The following is a 14,509-nucleotide window of genomic DNA, read 5'->3' on the forward strand; positions in this document are numbered from 1 at the left end:
ACCCAATGTGGTGCACTGTACATGAATATTCGCCGATTAAATGGAAAGCATTTCAAATGGAATAATTTCTAATGCAAAAATCTTTGAATAAAGAAAAGAATATATATAATTCTTAGTATCACAACGATTGTTTTTCAAATAAATAATTCATAATGCAGTTGAAAATTGTCCAGGTAGAGGTATTATAGCTGTTAATTAACAATAATAAAACAGACATGACAGTGGCGAATGAGGACTATTCAAATTGAACTCTTCTTCGCATGAACGTCTGGTGTGTGAATCATATAGATCCCCATCGCACGTCTTTACTTATAAAGCAGCAGATATCACAGTGATTTCTCTGCTTTTCGAGTCTAGTCACGATTAAGCCAATCAATTACCTAACGACTCATTAGCTAAGACGAGAAAAAAAAAAGGATGCTCAAGTATCAACCGTTTCTCTTTGAGCTCCGTCAAATTAATCAGGCATTCAAAATCAAGTACATTATTCTTATCCGTAACACTCTAGTATCTCGTCAGAACGATTGGGGATTGTTCGCATCGTTTAGATGGCTGAACTCTCTCCCAGGCAAAATTGGAATTCTCAAGATTTGCTCACCGATTTCGTTGAAATAATAAAAAATATCGATTGATTAATAAATCGAATGTATAATTAATTTTTGAAGGAAGTGCGAATTGCTTGTAGTAAGAGCTCATACTCAGTCGATTTTAGAAATTCTATAACTTCACTGGAAAAGATCGTGTTATCCCAACACGAAATGTGAAAAATATAAGACATTTGAGCAGTACGCGCGCATGTTATATACTTCCGAATTTGACTAAGGGTGGCTTGGAGGAGGCGCTCCATCGATTCACCCGGGGGACGTGCATTCTACATCCACAACTCTGTCTACTATGTACCACATACTACTACTACTACTACTCCTCCTTTTCATTCCTCGGTGCTTTTCTCCCAAAAAATATGACTCGATAAATTGATGTTCTCTTCAGCTTCCACTCTTTTCCCATCAATACCACTGAGCTATTGAGAGGGGTGAGAGGCTAAATTCAATTGAAACTTTTTTATTTCAACAGTTAAAAAAGATTGAATCATTTTGTTCAGCATGATTTTTTCTCAAACACAAGTGTTTTCTATCCAAATACTCATAACTTTTACGAAATTCCTTTCTATTAAGGATGATCAACTCAGTTTATTATCCTTTTTCTCACAGATTATTGTCAATTTAGTCTAACTCAAAAGTATTAATTACAAATGTGGATTCATTCTTAAAAATGTTCAACGGTTGGTAAAAGGAAAAAATATCTTCCTGAGATTTTGATTAGAAATGGCACATTCTAAACTCAAAAAATCGCCTGGCTATATCTTTCATATTTATAATAGCCCCTAAATCATTAGTTTCAATTTAAACATATTCGGCAGCGCTTCAAATATGTGTAATGAAGAAATTGGTTTATTTCAACGCACCTTTTCCTTGGCAGACTCTTATTGACTTCAAACCTTCTATTAATCATAATTTAAATTTTATTCCTGTGGATATAAAAAAAAATATGAAAACAAATATGTCATTTTAAGACGTATTTTATTGCAAAAAACATGATTAATGTTTGTATAAATTATTCAACATTATTTGTTGTTTTTTTTCTTTGTATACACTCATATATTATCAATATGTATTTTACCTCATTGGAAAATGTATGTGTAACGAAAGCTTCTAAATGATATATGGTTTTCAGGATGATTGGAACAGAATTTGACAAATCTACAGTATAATTGAGAATGGAATGTTCGGCCTTACTGGTTGAAATGAAAATAATTCTGCCATTGTTGGAGTTATCACAGAGTTATCATCATCGCACCGTTTGAGACATGTGCAGAGGAGTCTGCATCAGCTCGAATGCTGCATTTTTCAAATTTGCACCTCGTAAATTTGCCTCCTGAAGGTCAGATCCCGATAGATCACAGCACTGGAAAGAACGAAAAAATCATCAAATTATAGGAATCAGGATCAACAGGAGATTCGAATTTTTTTTTATCGATTGTTGTCATGACAATGATAGATAATTCCTCTTTGATTAATTATCGTGATATTACCATACCTCTAGATCAGCTCCGGCTAAAACAGCAGATCTCAAGACACAATTTTTGAGAACAGCATTCTTCAAAGTTGCAACACGTAAGTTAACTGCTGACATATTGCTCCCTTCGAGATTAGCACCTTTGAGATTGACCCCCTCCATATTAGCTGATAATCCACCGGGATCCTCGAAATTGCAAGAATGCAAATTGGCTGATTCAAGGTTCGCACAGAGCATCTTAACACAAACTAATTGAGCGTTTCCAAGATTAGCGAATGATAGATCAGCTCGTTCCAAGAAGCAGCCGGATAAATTGGCACCGAATAAATTGCATCCACGTAAATTGGCATACTGAAATGTATTTTTTTTAGTAATGTAACAAAATATGAAATAATTCAAGTGAAAAACCTAAACAGTGTAAAATTCAGAGTATGATTTTAATCTATTAATTCTGTACTGATTTTTATCTATATAAATTTGCGTCGTCGTATTCATACGTGTTTATCACACTGCCACCCCCACCATTTGTTTTCACTTTTCTCTCCAGCCTTTCTTCAACAATTCATTATTTATCAACCCTATCAACACACTGAGTGATAGATGACAATTGATGACAATGGTTTTTTTTTTATTTCAACCTATTACCTATGTAATTGAAAAGTGAAATCTCTCCGCATACCTCGCCATATATTGATTAACCCATTGCCATTCCGTCGTAAGAATAGCCAAAGATTGAACGTTTTTACACTGACGTTGTGAATTTTCATGTAGTGAAGTTACGGTGATGCTCCGATTGTGGTGAGTTACAGGGCCGTGCTCTCAAATCTAGAGAAAGCAGTTGGATAAAAATAAAGCTATGTCCGGTAACTATTTTGGTATTGTTGACAAACATCACTTACTTTTTTATTCATCAGAGTGATTAAAGTATTTATAAAATAATATGTAAAAACACAAAATTACATAAAACTGATTATAGAGTTGACTCGACATATGCCCCTGATCAAACTCACTCCCTTGACAGCTGGCGTGGCAGTTGAATGGAGACAGCTCTGGAACGGCAATGGGTTAACAACCTAAATCACTTATGTCCTATAAATAAAAAAATAATAAAAACCAGTACTAATAAGTTTTCAATCCTCTATATTTTCCGAGGTATTGAGAATGTATCATGTATTGAGACGAATGAGCAATTAATTACCAACAAGTATCTCTGTGTACAGTTTTTGGATTGCAGTAATGGTCTAATATTGAGACCGTGCTTAATTTATTATCCCATACTATATGTGTCATGAATTTACAGTTGTTTATAATTCTTCTCCGCCTGGAGATAATCACTCAATTCCAACATTACCTCTCAATGTAATCATTTAGTTGTTGGTTTTATAATTCGGTCATATTTCATGATTACACTGATTTCATTCGACTTGAATAAAATACTTTTAATTTTTGATATTGTTTCAATACGACTAACCTTAAAATTGATATTTCGCAAATCAAGCCTCGATAAGTCGGCACCAGCCAGGTTAACACCCTGGAATCGGAGTTCAGATGTGGTTGGGGTCGACATAATTGCTTTCAGAACATCACGTCGAGTCAGAGCTTCAGTTCCTTTTGTTCTTGTTCCCTCATTAATAACCATTTCCTCCAAGGTACCAACTATACCTTCAATACCATAAAATTTGGCCTCTTCCAGTACTCCTACAGGAATTATAACTGTACTAAAATTATTCTGATAATTTTTTTATTTTTACTGACAGGTCAATAATAAGGTTATTGTAAAAATACCTGCAGGATTGACATTCCTATCGATAATGAGTTGTCCATGTCTGAGGTAATTCAAAAGTGGTTCGAAATATGTGGGACTTCGGTCGATCAGAAAGGCCCCATTTGTGTCCTGTTTACTTGGCGGTATTCTGAATTCTGAACAATCTTCACTTTCAGAAAACATTCTGAAAGTAATTCCGAAAATTTCGTGTAGGTATTTTGAATATGAAAAATTTTATTTAATAAGACATTGAATATTTTAAAGCATTACCTAGCTAGCATACTCATTGGCTCCTTATGTGTCAATGTGCTCCTAGTCGTAGTAAATAATTTACCACCTACGCTTAGTGTCACCCATTCTGGACAACTGGGGGTTGAAATTTTATCCTTAGAAATGAACTCCTCACCACTAGATACGTAAAGGATATCGTCATCTCTGAAAAATTGCAAGTGTAAATTAATGAAGGGAAACGTAGTTGATTCTTCACTCGAAAATAAAAAATAACAAAATTCAATACTGAAAAATAGATATACGGACTTTAAATATTACATCGAAAAATATAAAAACTGAAATGTAAATGATCAGATATCCTACATTGATAATTTTTATTTATTAGGTAGATCCATAACGACATTCATGTATTTATTTTTTTTAATTCGAGTGAAAGAACTTGAGTAGAAAAATAGTAATTCTACTGAGATAAAATTGTTTGTAAATATTATACCATGACAATGGGTGCTCACCTAATGAGTTTCAAATCGTCGATCTCTCCACCTTGAGATGTAAATATCCGTTTTGCTGTAATAGCGAATTTTCCACTTGCTGCTTTCAGAAGTTCATCTACTGAATGTGTCACCATAAAAACCTGGGAAAAAAAACTTCACAGCATATGTTCATGACCATTACTAAGAACATCATCCCAATTTTATGTGACTCTTCAAAAAATCCCCCGATTATTCATAACACCATAGCACAATTCAATTGACATCCAGTATGGACACTTTGAAACTATTCAAATTAAAATTTCCAAACTTTGAACAAGGCGAAAAAAAAGCTTGACTTGCAGAAATTCAATTATGAATGGAATAAAATAAATACCTTTCCGTTTACAGTTGTGCCGTTTTCGAACAATATAACCCTTTTCATAGCGAAACCCAAAGATCTAACATATCAGTACAATGTTTTCCAATGGGTATTATCCAAAAATCAACGGATCAGAGATTCGAGTCATTGAATAATGTACAGAAAACTGAGAATAGTAATCAACTTCCCGGAGCAATTTAACATGATCCGCCATAGTAGTGAATAATTTGCACTGCGCATGTGTGAGGCGAGATCGCTTGTTGCAGTAAATTCCAATCAGTCGAAAAGTGAAAGGGAAACTTCCGGCAAGCAACGAAATTCAAAAATTGAATAAAACTAAACATCATTATTTCTCGATGATCATTATCCATAGATATATAATTATGTATTTTAATGATATTTGAATTATAAAACGATTCAATTTATTCGTAATATCTTCCGCGATGCAACCTCTCCCAGGTGCATGCTACGAACCCTTTTAGACTGCTGTTAGTTGTACTTATTTGGATTTTTAATGACTACATTTTCGGAGTAATTCAGCAATTATTGATAAAATCCATATTAAAAATTTTGAGTTATCATACCAAAGAAAAAAAATCACCAAAAGTAGAAGATTTTTTATGATTTTCTCACACTTGGCAACAAAAAGGAGACTTTATTGGGCTTGAATGGCCTGCTTAATCCACAAATTTCTATTATTTTGATTTATTTGGGAGAATAAGAGAGTTGTGCAGTGGGGGAATGAAAAATTGGAACGGCATCAGCTTGCATTTTTAACCGGGTAGTAGGGGGTTAAAAGAATAGGGGGATTGTACCCTGGTACTTTCTCCCGTCATTTATAAGCTTCATGCAAACCGTTCAGTATTTCAGTTGAACTGTTAAATCGAAACGTCAAAGTTTGAGACGTGATTTCATATAATTTTTATTGCAATAAGAAGGACAGAAACTATTTGATTTTTCTACTGTGTAATTGTTCAGTGATTCTCGTTCTTTTTATTTGATGTTTTTTTTTTTTTTATACTGAACGAAGTTTCTTCAAACTATACATTAACAGAAAATAGGACAAATTGAAATTCGTCAATTTCCATTGGGGTAAGTATTCGGAAAGTATTTTAGAGTTGAACAAAATTACAATGAAAACAGTGAAATTTTTACAAAAAACATATCTTCATCTAGCCCTCTCTCTGCTCTTGAAAGATCATCGGAATCAAGGGGATCGATTACAATATGAATTCGTATAAAAAAAAGCCTTGCAGTGTCACTACTGTATTTTTTTTATTATTCAATAGATTTAGCCGGAAGCGCTGTGAATAATTTATTTCATTTTAGTTGTTGCAAGATTCATTTGAAATACCTCCCAAAATATAATAAACTCGTTGCCATAAAATATATTAAAACTGGGGTTAAAATTTTTGTTGCGGAAATCACTCCAGCGGCTATAAAAAGCTGATGAAAAAAGAGTGAAAATTTTTGAAGGGGGGCAAATTGAAATGTTGACTCTACAGGGTCTTCCACAATACTAACTTATTCCCATTTTTAAAAATATATTTTAGGGTAACCACATTGAATTCAAACTAAAAATCATGTTCGATCGATAGTTCATAAACTGAACCATATGGTAAAAAAAAAGAATAACAATGAAATTTTATAGCGCTTGCCGAATAGGGCTTAAACGTATGTGTCAAATGATTTTTCTCCGCAGGTTCTCCGAAAAAACATTGAGATCCTTGTTCTAGTTTTCCTTTCACTTATGTACATGATTTAGGCTCATGTACATACCGTAGAATCATGGTCCCAGGGAGTTGGTTGTAACTGACTTCAGAAGAATTTTCATACTTTTTACCTTATGGGGGAAAGCGCGATAAATTGTTAGTGAGAAATAACGTCATGGACCTACTTAACGACTGGAATTCACTTGTTAGATATTTTTTATATTTTCATAGTTTAATTCGGTTATTAAATAAATTTTTCACTATCTTGTACATTAATTTTAGAAGTGTTTTAATGAACCCATCAACAAGATTTACCGCAGGTTATTCAATACAATGCATCCAATTAATAATACATAAATTGCAGGTCGATAAAATGGATACGAAAATTCTACTGATTGGAGCTTTTTTTTTACTTCACTCAGTGATGACCGTTGAACTGCCAGTGTTAACGAAATCAGGTAAAGTTTTGTATTAATGAATCTCTGTTGTAGTATGCCAATGAAAATCTACAATGATTGATCTATTATCACATTACTTGCATTACTTTCTAGTTCCTTCTCCATCCCATTTTTTTCATGCCCAAAGTTAAGCAATGTGATTAATTCCCATTGGAAAATTGCATCATATATGTTACTAAACAATGCTTAAATAAAAAAAAAAACTAAGGAAAATATAATTGAATCGATTGTCCTGAAAAGTAAAGGTAATGTAAATTTTATGATCACGACGTTGATTGGCAGAATGGACAAGTGGTGGACCTACATTTTTAGAATGAAAAGGGAAAAAAGTTGTAATAAATGTTGGAAAAGGCGCTATAATGGTACAATCCAATAAGTTGACAAATGAGTGTAACAAGGGAGGATAGAGGCGCACTGATTGCTCAAACAATCTTTACTAATTTGCTGGCCTTGTCCAACAAAGGAAACTCGTCGAAATCGTTAATAGACAAAAATAGCAATTACGCGTGATTTAATATGAAGAAATCACTTACTTGCACAAGATAAACCTGCGTTATAATTTGTGAATGGATTCTTCAAATTTTGAAAAACATGAAATGACTAGGAAATAACACTTGAAAAATGAAAATGGAAGTATTGAAAATGGAAAGTTAAGTTAAAATAAAACGGTGTAAATTTCAATTTAATTCCTAGTGTTTGTTAAAATTGCACGATAGACGAACATTGCCATTGTAAAAACTGTTCTAGCAGATTAAATTCCAGTTACAAAGATCCAAGACAAAAAATTCTCGGCCATTCTTTCTTATGAAATCATACAGTCCATATGATTTATTTTGTTTTCTAAAACTTTTTTCGTCTATTTGGTTTTGAATTGATAATCTCATTCAGTGGTTTCTGTAAAGATGAGCCAGATAATCGAATAGGTAATGAATTTGACAAAAAATCCTATTATGAGAAAAAAAGAAATGGTACTTTCCACGCAATACAAGAACGATTCAAATGATTCTCCCCAATCGAAAGAAAATATTTAAGCGTACCTATTCCATCACAGAGTTCTTAACGGCCGAGATTTATCCACGCTCCTAACCAGAAAACTCAAGTCCAAATAGATCTAAAAGTCTTGTTCAAGTTAATGTCTCAGAAAGAACATAATAGGGCGGTTGCAATCGTGAGAACAGTGATCGTGACAACCGCAGATAATCGCTAAGCTAAATAATGTGAGGTACAAGAGGCCCTTTCACCATCAATTCAAACGGCCACTTTATATGCAATTTCCAAATATGCAAGTTTTTTTTTATTGTAAAAGACATAAACATGAATAATTTTTCATTTTTAATCTGTATCTTTCTGTTTTTTTTTCTTTCATATCTTTCACTGCGTAGTGCCTAGAGATACTAGATCACTGCAACCAATAACAACCGGTGATACGTGGAGTTTCAATTCATTCTTCAGCTCACTGCGTAATTACTTCACTTACAATACGGAACCGTCGAATCAACTCTCTTCTGATCATGCTTCTACACACGCAAGTTTTGACTTCCTAACTCCGAACGTGCAATTCCTACATCGGCCACCGGTATCGGCTGTTTACATCACGTGAGCAATCAGAAATACTCTGCAAGAAAATAATTATCTGAAATATATATTCTCATAATGAATGAAACCTGCTAGTTTAGTGACTGCACCCTCTAAAGTGGAAAGTTGTTTATTGATGTCGATCATGATAAGAATTTTTATATACAAACCGTCGAAAGAATATTGAAATTTGAAAAAAAAAGTGGGACAATTGGATTTGACGAAATGGTATTGAAGTAAACCATTTTTTTTTTTTTTTTTCATATATAGTTTGACTGTGTGGTGGATTTTTCTTCTCTATGATGTTTCTAAAACCACAGAAAATAGTTATGTTCTCATTGAGGCCCTCCATGCCCTCTATTATTAAGTATTCTCCTAAAAAAAATAGTTAAATAATAATAATGGCAACAATAATAATAATAATAATTAGAATGAGTGTTTGTTAATTTGAATTTCACACAGACCAGGACAAGGGTTCACTGAAAATGTCTCGCCACGGCGAACCAACCAGAGCTGTGGAGGTGAATCGTCCAAGCTATGCCGACGCACCAGCTATCGTACTATAGACGGATCTTGCAACAACCTTGACAATCCCACGTGGGGTATGGCGCAAACGCGTTACGCCCGACTATTACCACCAATATATTCAGATGGTGAGATTTCTATTAGCAAAGTTACCCTACATTTTTTATGGCTTTTTTTTCGCTGCCTCAGGAAGTTATTTATACGACATAGTTATAAGTTACTTCATTTTACCGCTTCGAGTCTTCAAAAAAAAATTGTTGGGAAATAAATTCGTGATTCACTTGCTACTCGCAGGTGTGTGATCATGATTCCGATAGAGATTTGAGGTGCAATTGTCACGCGAGAGATATTGCAACGTTATGCTATAGTGGTTTTGTGGGAAGAATACGAATGTCATTAATCATTTCCACATTGCGCTGGTTTTGATAACTATTTTGTCACATCCGTTTAAATATCATATGATATTCCACAAGAATTAAAAAAAAAAAAGAAAAAAAATACATTTTTACTTGCAAGATTGTAAGTGTAGCATTTGAGGGGTGGTGATGAATGGAATACATGTGTGTAGGTATATGGACACCGGCCTTAGCGAAAAGTGGAAATCCATTGCCTCGTTCTCGACTTCTCAGTCACACATTATTCCCCGAAATGAGGATCAAGGATCCACAATGGACGCTTGCTACTATGCAGTGGGGTCAAATTATTACTCACGATATGGCTGAGCTGGGAACTTTATCCATGTTCCGTGAGTAAATATTTCCCTCTATTAATTTCCATGCAATTAAACTTACTCAAGAAATATGGCAAATGTCAATTAATGCAAGCTAATGAGAAACAATTTTGCGCATAGCATGGCAGTTGTTAAATGCTAATAAATATCGCAACAAATTCACTATTTGGATATTTTTATTGATGATTCGCCTATGGGAAATAGGAATTTTAAAACTGAATGATGCATCGAATTTATTCCAGGAGGAAATCATAACTAATAAGATAAATCGTTTAAATATCTTTAAATATCTTTGTTTTAACAGAAAAAGTTCCATAAATGAATGCATAAGTGTTCATTGGAGATAGTAACAGAAAGTACTGAGTGCTTTTTAGACTTTACAGTTGGAAGGAAGCATTATTTCTTTTATTTTATATAATAAAAATTGGAGGAGCATTTAAATGAACTGACATATCATGACTTATACGTCATTAGTTATGAAAAATTTCAGATGCTCCAAGTGGCCCATGCTGTACAAACAACAATCGTCTCGCCCAAAACAATTTCAACGATCCAACGTGTTTTCCGATCGTTGTAGGTCCCGAAGATCCGGATTATACAAATCAACAATGTTTAACTTTCGAGCGTGCTATAACTGATCGCCTCCTCGGTTGTCCCCAGTCGAAGAGTGCCGCTGAACAGGTAAACTAATGTAAAATCACACAAATTACACATAGATTTTATCCATAAATAATCAATTACATACTGTAGATAACGATGGTCACTCAGTTTCTGGATCTTTCTCTCGTATACGGATCCTCAGATCGAAAAGCTATGAATCTTCGCACGTTAATAGGTGGCCGTCTTAAAACCGAGATAAGGGGCCAAAGAGAATGGCCACCGACCAACTCCAATGCTTCCATGTCATGTGACATCCGCTCACCAAGTGACGTCTGTTACGTGGCTGGTAATTAATGATATTAAAGCACTAATTTTATCAAGTAATTGAGAAATTGCTTTCTAATTCAATTACCTATTTGTGATAAATCAAATTGTTTACCTTAAATGTAGAAACATGGTGTAAATTTATTTTAATTTTTATATTAATTCATTCAATTATACAGGAGATGATCGAGTTAATCAAAATACTCAACTAACAGTTCTCCAGATTATTCTACTTCGTGAGCATAACAGAATTGCTGGAGTGCTCTCACGAATTAATCCACATTGGAACGATGAGACAGTTTATCAAGAAACGAGACGCATTACAATAGCCATCCATCAACATATATCTTATTATGAATGGCTACCTATTATTATTGGTAAGATTACTTAATGCATACTATTGCGTATACACGTATAATTAAATACTCAATATTTTCACTGCTATTTAGGTACCGAAAATGTCTTGAAATATAAAATAGCCTATGATACTGATGATTATATCGATGATTATGATCCCAGTGTTAATCCAAGCGTTATTAATGAACATTCTAATGCAGCCTTCCGTGTATTTCATTCGCTTATCGCTGGATATCTCAAGTAATTGAAATAATGATACATTTTTTATTTAGAATATTATTATTACAATAGATTATGAATTTTAATGCAACACACTGTGGGTTTTAGACTCATTATGGAAGATCGTTCTGCATCGCCGAGTTTGTTGAGACTCAGTGACTGGTTTATGAGGCCTAGCATTATTGAACAAGCCAATAATATGGATGCATTGACAAGAGGACTGGCTGATCAACCCGAACAGATTAGAGATGAATTTTATGACAGAGAGGTGAGTGATCATTATAATTTATTGACAATTTTCATGAATTGATGTTTTGTAATGTTTCTCCCCAGATTACAGTCTTCCTCTTCCGAGGTAGAAATAGTTTAGGTGGAGATTTGAGAGCCACTGATATTCAGAGAAATCGGGATCATGGATTGGCAAGTTATAATGATTACAGAGATTTCTGTGGACTCAAGAGGGCCCAAACTTGGAATGATTTTAGTGATACCATTTCACCATTGGTACAGCTCTTTTAATTGACATATTTCTCTTCTCTTTTCGTGAAATTATTCGTCTATTTTCATATATACTTAATTTAATTATATAACTAATGCATAAAATGTTCATTCAATTGCCATATAATTTTGCATTCCAGAACGTTGATAAACTATCACAATTATACGAAATCCCTGATGATGTTGACTTAACGGTTGGAGGTTCTTTGGAGGAAAATGTACCAGGTGCATTAACAGGGCCGACTTTCATTTGCATTCTGATTGAGCAGTTTTATCGCAGTCGAGTTGGTGATCGATTCTGGTATGAATCTCCGAATCCTGACGTTACCTTCACTCGAGGTAATGACTCCCGTCTTTTGTTATTCATGAATATATCATTTCTTTCATTTTTATAGCCATTTGAATGATATTTAATTAGTGCTTCAATTTTTTCCAAAAAACCAGAACAATTGAGAGAAATTCGCAAGGCAAGCATAGGCAGGTTGTTGTGCGATAACAGTAATAATGTCTTAAACATGCAGCGACGAGCATTTGAAATTCCATCATTAACGTAAGTTTATAAATTGTTTGTTTGGTTATCGTTAGGCAACTGCTCAGATACGAGTGTGTAGATTGAGATTATGTTATTTAGCAAATACTCTTAAAACCATTAATTTCAAAGATAGATATTTAAAAAACCGATAAGTGATAAATTTTGTCTATATTTAAAAAGGAGCATCAACTAGGCGATCATTCTTCATTATATTCACTTACATTTCAGTCGACAATATCGTATATTCGATATACGTTAGATGAAAATGCGGTATATATCTCATTCATTCTCACAAAGAAAAATGAGATACTCAAACCATTTCACAGTTATTGCTATGAAGGCTTTAGTAGTTGATTGCAAATTCCTTCATCAATTTTTTTTTTATTTCCAAGGAATCCCATCACAAAATGCAGCAGTCTACCGGAAATTGATTTGACATTATGGAGGGACTTTGCACCATCCATAACCATGCATGCAACCATGGGCGAGCTACATCGAAACTCCCAAAACTTAAATAGTTTGTATAAAAAATGATGTTGAGTAGTGCTGCCATTAGCTATCATTTTATTGAAATTGATGGAGAATGGTTACCAATTACCATTTTTTAAAAGTAAATTTGTTTTTATTATTATTTTCATTGTTTTTGTTTTCATTATTGTTCTCTTTACGTATCGCAATCGAGATGATTAAGTTTGAAAATTATTTTCATCTTTTTTTTGTATTTTTTGTTATTGTAGTATTCAATAAATGTTATTTTATATGCAAAACGAATGTGAAATATCGTTGTATCAACATAATATAAGTAATCGAATTGGACCCTAAGGCACTGAAAACGGTAACATTATTGGTTGCTAAGTAGTTTGACATGTTGCTCAATGACATGTCTTTCAAAATCACAAAATCGCACAAGAATACGATTTAATGGTACTATAATGGCAGTCCATAATTTATACTTTTTGTTTTCTTCACGAAACAATGTAACAATCAGTAGCCGTCAAATGGGAAAGTTTTCATTGCCATCGTTTTTTTCGCATCGCGTGAACTGATGAACAATAAAATATACTAATTAATTACTTTTGGAGAAGTAAGTCGCAGTGGTCTACCACAGTTGAATTTAACATTCACTATCTTAATAACGAGTAGAGTGGTTTTTTTTTTAAAGCTGTATTAATTTGAATCCATCACGGATAGCGTACAATTTTACATTATGCAACTAATCTTTTGAATTTCTCATGATGACCAGACTGACCTGACTGGCTTTGGTATACAATTTATTACCGCTTCTCGAGAAACTATGGTGAATGTATTTGTGGTAAGATTATTACCGTGGAAAGAATTGATATAATTACACTGGAGAAAAAAGCCTAGTCGAAAAAAACATTGTATTGAAACGGAATCATTAAATGAGCTGAAAAAATTAAATATCCATTACCGATTACCAGGATTTTTTAATATTCGTCAAACAAGAGATAAGGATGGGTTCGTCTATAGAAAACACAAATTATTTTGTTTTGTGTTAGGCAGTGTCTAGAGATACAGTGTATGGCAATTGCCATACGCCCAAGGTAACGTTTACCATATTTTTAGGTCCTTTCTTGCCATACACGTATGGCGAAAGCCGTACACGCATGGCAAAAGCCATACACGTATGGCAAAAGCGCCTTGGTCAAAATCACTGCACGAGGGTTCATTCTCCCTTTTAATGTTTTCATTTTTTGAAAAATTACCCTTTGAAAAATTTTCAAAACAAATTCACTATTCACGCAGTAATGAAAATTCCAAAAAAAAGGGAATGGATCTGAGTTACGGAGGCCCCCGCGATTCATAATAAGCGTGAATTAGCCCTCGGGACGTGATTTTGAATTTTTTTCACTTTTTGACCAAATGGCACCTGGGAAATTTCCAAAAAAATTCACCATTCACGCAATAATGAAAATTCCAAGGAAAGGTGAATGGATCTGAGTTACGGAGGCCCCCGCGAGTCATAATAAGCGTGAGTTGGCCCTCGGGGCATGATTTTTAATTTTTTTCACTTTTTGACCAAATGGCACTTGG

At 33.9% G+C, this 14,509-nt stretch overlaps 2 protein-coding genes across 4 annotated transcripts; one reads left to right on the top strand and one right to left on the bottom strand.

The window, feature by feature from the left end:
- Window positions 1-1,579: 1,579 nt before the first annotated feature.
- On the bottom strand, window positions 1,580-5,165 carry LOC105265159 (BTB/POZ domain-containing protein KCTD9). 3 transcript variants are annotated; one of them, XM_011302528.1, is made up of 7 exons: window positions 4,940-5,165; window positions 4,585-4,719; window positions 4,112-4,276; window positions 3,862-4,025; window positions 3,548-3,789; window positions 2,098-2,427; window positions 1,580-1,965 (listed from the first exon to the last, which is right to left on the bottom strand). In XM_011302528.1, the coding sequence occupies exons 2-7, from the start codon at window positions 4,698-4,700 to the stop codon at window positions 1,849-1,851; spliced, it is 1,134 nt and encodes a 377-aa protein (XP_011300830.1). In that variant the 5' UTR covers window positions 4,701-4,719; window positions 4,940-5,165; the 3' UTR covers window positions 1,580-1,848. The 3 variants fall into 3 exon arrangements, with proteins under 3 accessions (XP_011300830.1, XP_011300815.1, XP_011300823.1); XM_011302513.1 differs by having other exon boundaries at window positions 4,585-4,706; window positions 4,940-5,164; XM_011302521.1 differs by having other exon boundaries at window positions 3,548-3,774; window positions 4,585-4,706; window positions 4,940-5,163.
- A 649-nt stretch (window positions 5,166-5,814) lies between these two features.
- LOC105265176 (peroxidase) lies at window positions 5,815-13,085 on the top strand. Its single transcript, XM_011302541.1, has 14 exons — window positions 5,815-6,016; window positions 7,001-7,094; window positions 8,477-8,690; window positions 9,132-9,322; window positions 9,763-9,939; window positions 10,415-10,605; window positions 10,675-10,870; window positions 11,028-11,225; window positions 11,298-11,445; window positions 11,533-11,692; window positions 11,758-11,928; window positions 12,063-12,261; window positions 12,367-12,472; window positions 12,847-13,085. Exons 2-14 carry the CDS (start codon window positions 7,010-7,012, stop codon window positions 12,986-12,988), a joined length of 2,178 nt encoding a protein of 725 aa, XP_011300843.1. The 5' UTR covers window positions 5,815-6,016; window positions 7,001-7,009; the 3' UTR covers window positions 12,989-13,085.
- The last annotated feature ends 1,424 nt before the right edge of the window (window positions 13,086-14,509 follow it).

This window comes from Fopius arisanus, unplaced genomic scaffold (genome assembly GCF_000806365.1).
Source record: "Fopius arisanus strain USDA-PBARC FA_bdor unplaced genomic scaffold, ASM80636v1 scaffold00001, whole genome shotgun sequence".
NCBI lineage: Eukaryota > Metazoa > Arthropoda > Insecta > Hymenoptera > Braconidae > Fopius > Fopius arisanus.

What these genes read in the sequence shown, in the direction of transcription:
- LOC105265159 (XM_011302513.1), bottom strand. Translation starts at nt 4,987, where the DNA reads ATGAAAAGGGTTATATTGTTCGAAAACGGCACAACTGTAAACGGAAAG. An exon ending in CCAATGAGTATGCTAGCTAG is followed by an intron (nt 4,026 to 4,111) that starts GTAATGCTTTAA and finishes AATTACTTTCAG; the next exon opens with AATGTTTTCTGAAAGTGAAG. An exon ending in TGCGAAATATCAATTTTAAG is followed by an intron (nt 2,428 to 3,547) that starts GTTAGTCGTATT and finishes AATACATTTCAG; the next exon opens with TATGCCAATTTACGTGGATG.
- LOC105265176 (XM_011302541.1), top strand. Translation starts at nt 7,010, where the DNA reads ATGGATACGAAAATTCTACTGATTGGAGCTTTTTTTTTACTTCACTCA. An exon ending in ATGGCTACCTATTATTATTG is followed by an intron (nt 11,226 to 11,297) that starts GTAAGATTACTT and finishes ACTGCTATTTAG; the next exon opens with GTACCGAAAATGTCTTGAAA. An exon ending in TTTGAAATTCCATCATTAAC is followed by an intron (nt 12,473 to 12,846) that starts GTAAGTTTATAA and finishes TTTATTTCCAAG; the next exon opens with GAATCCCATCACAAAATGCA.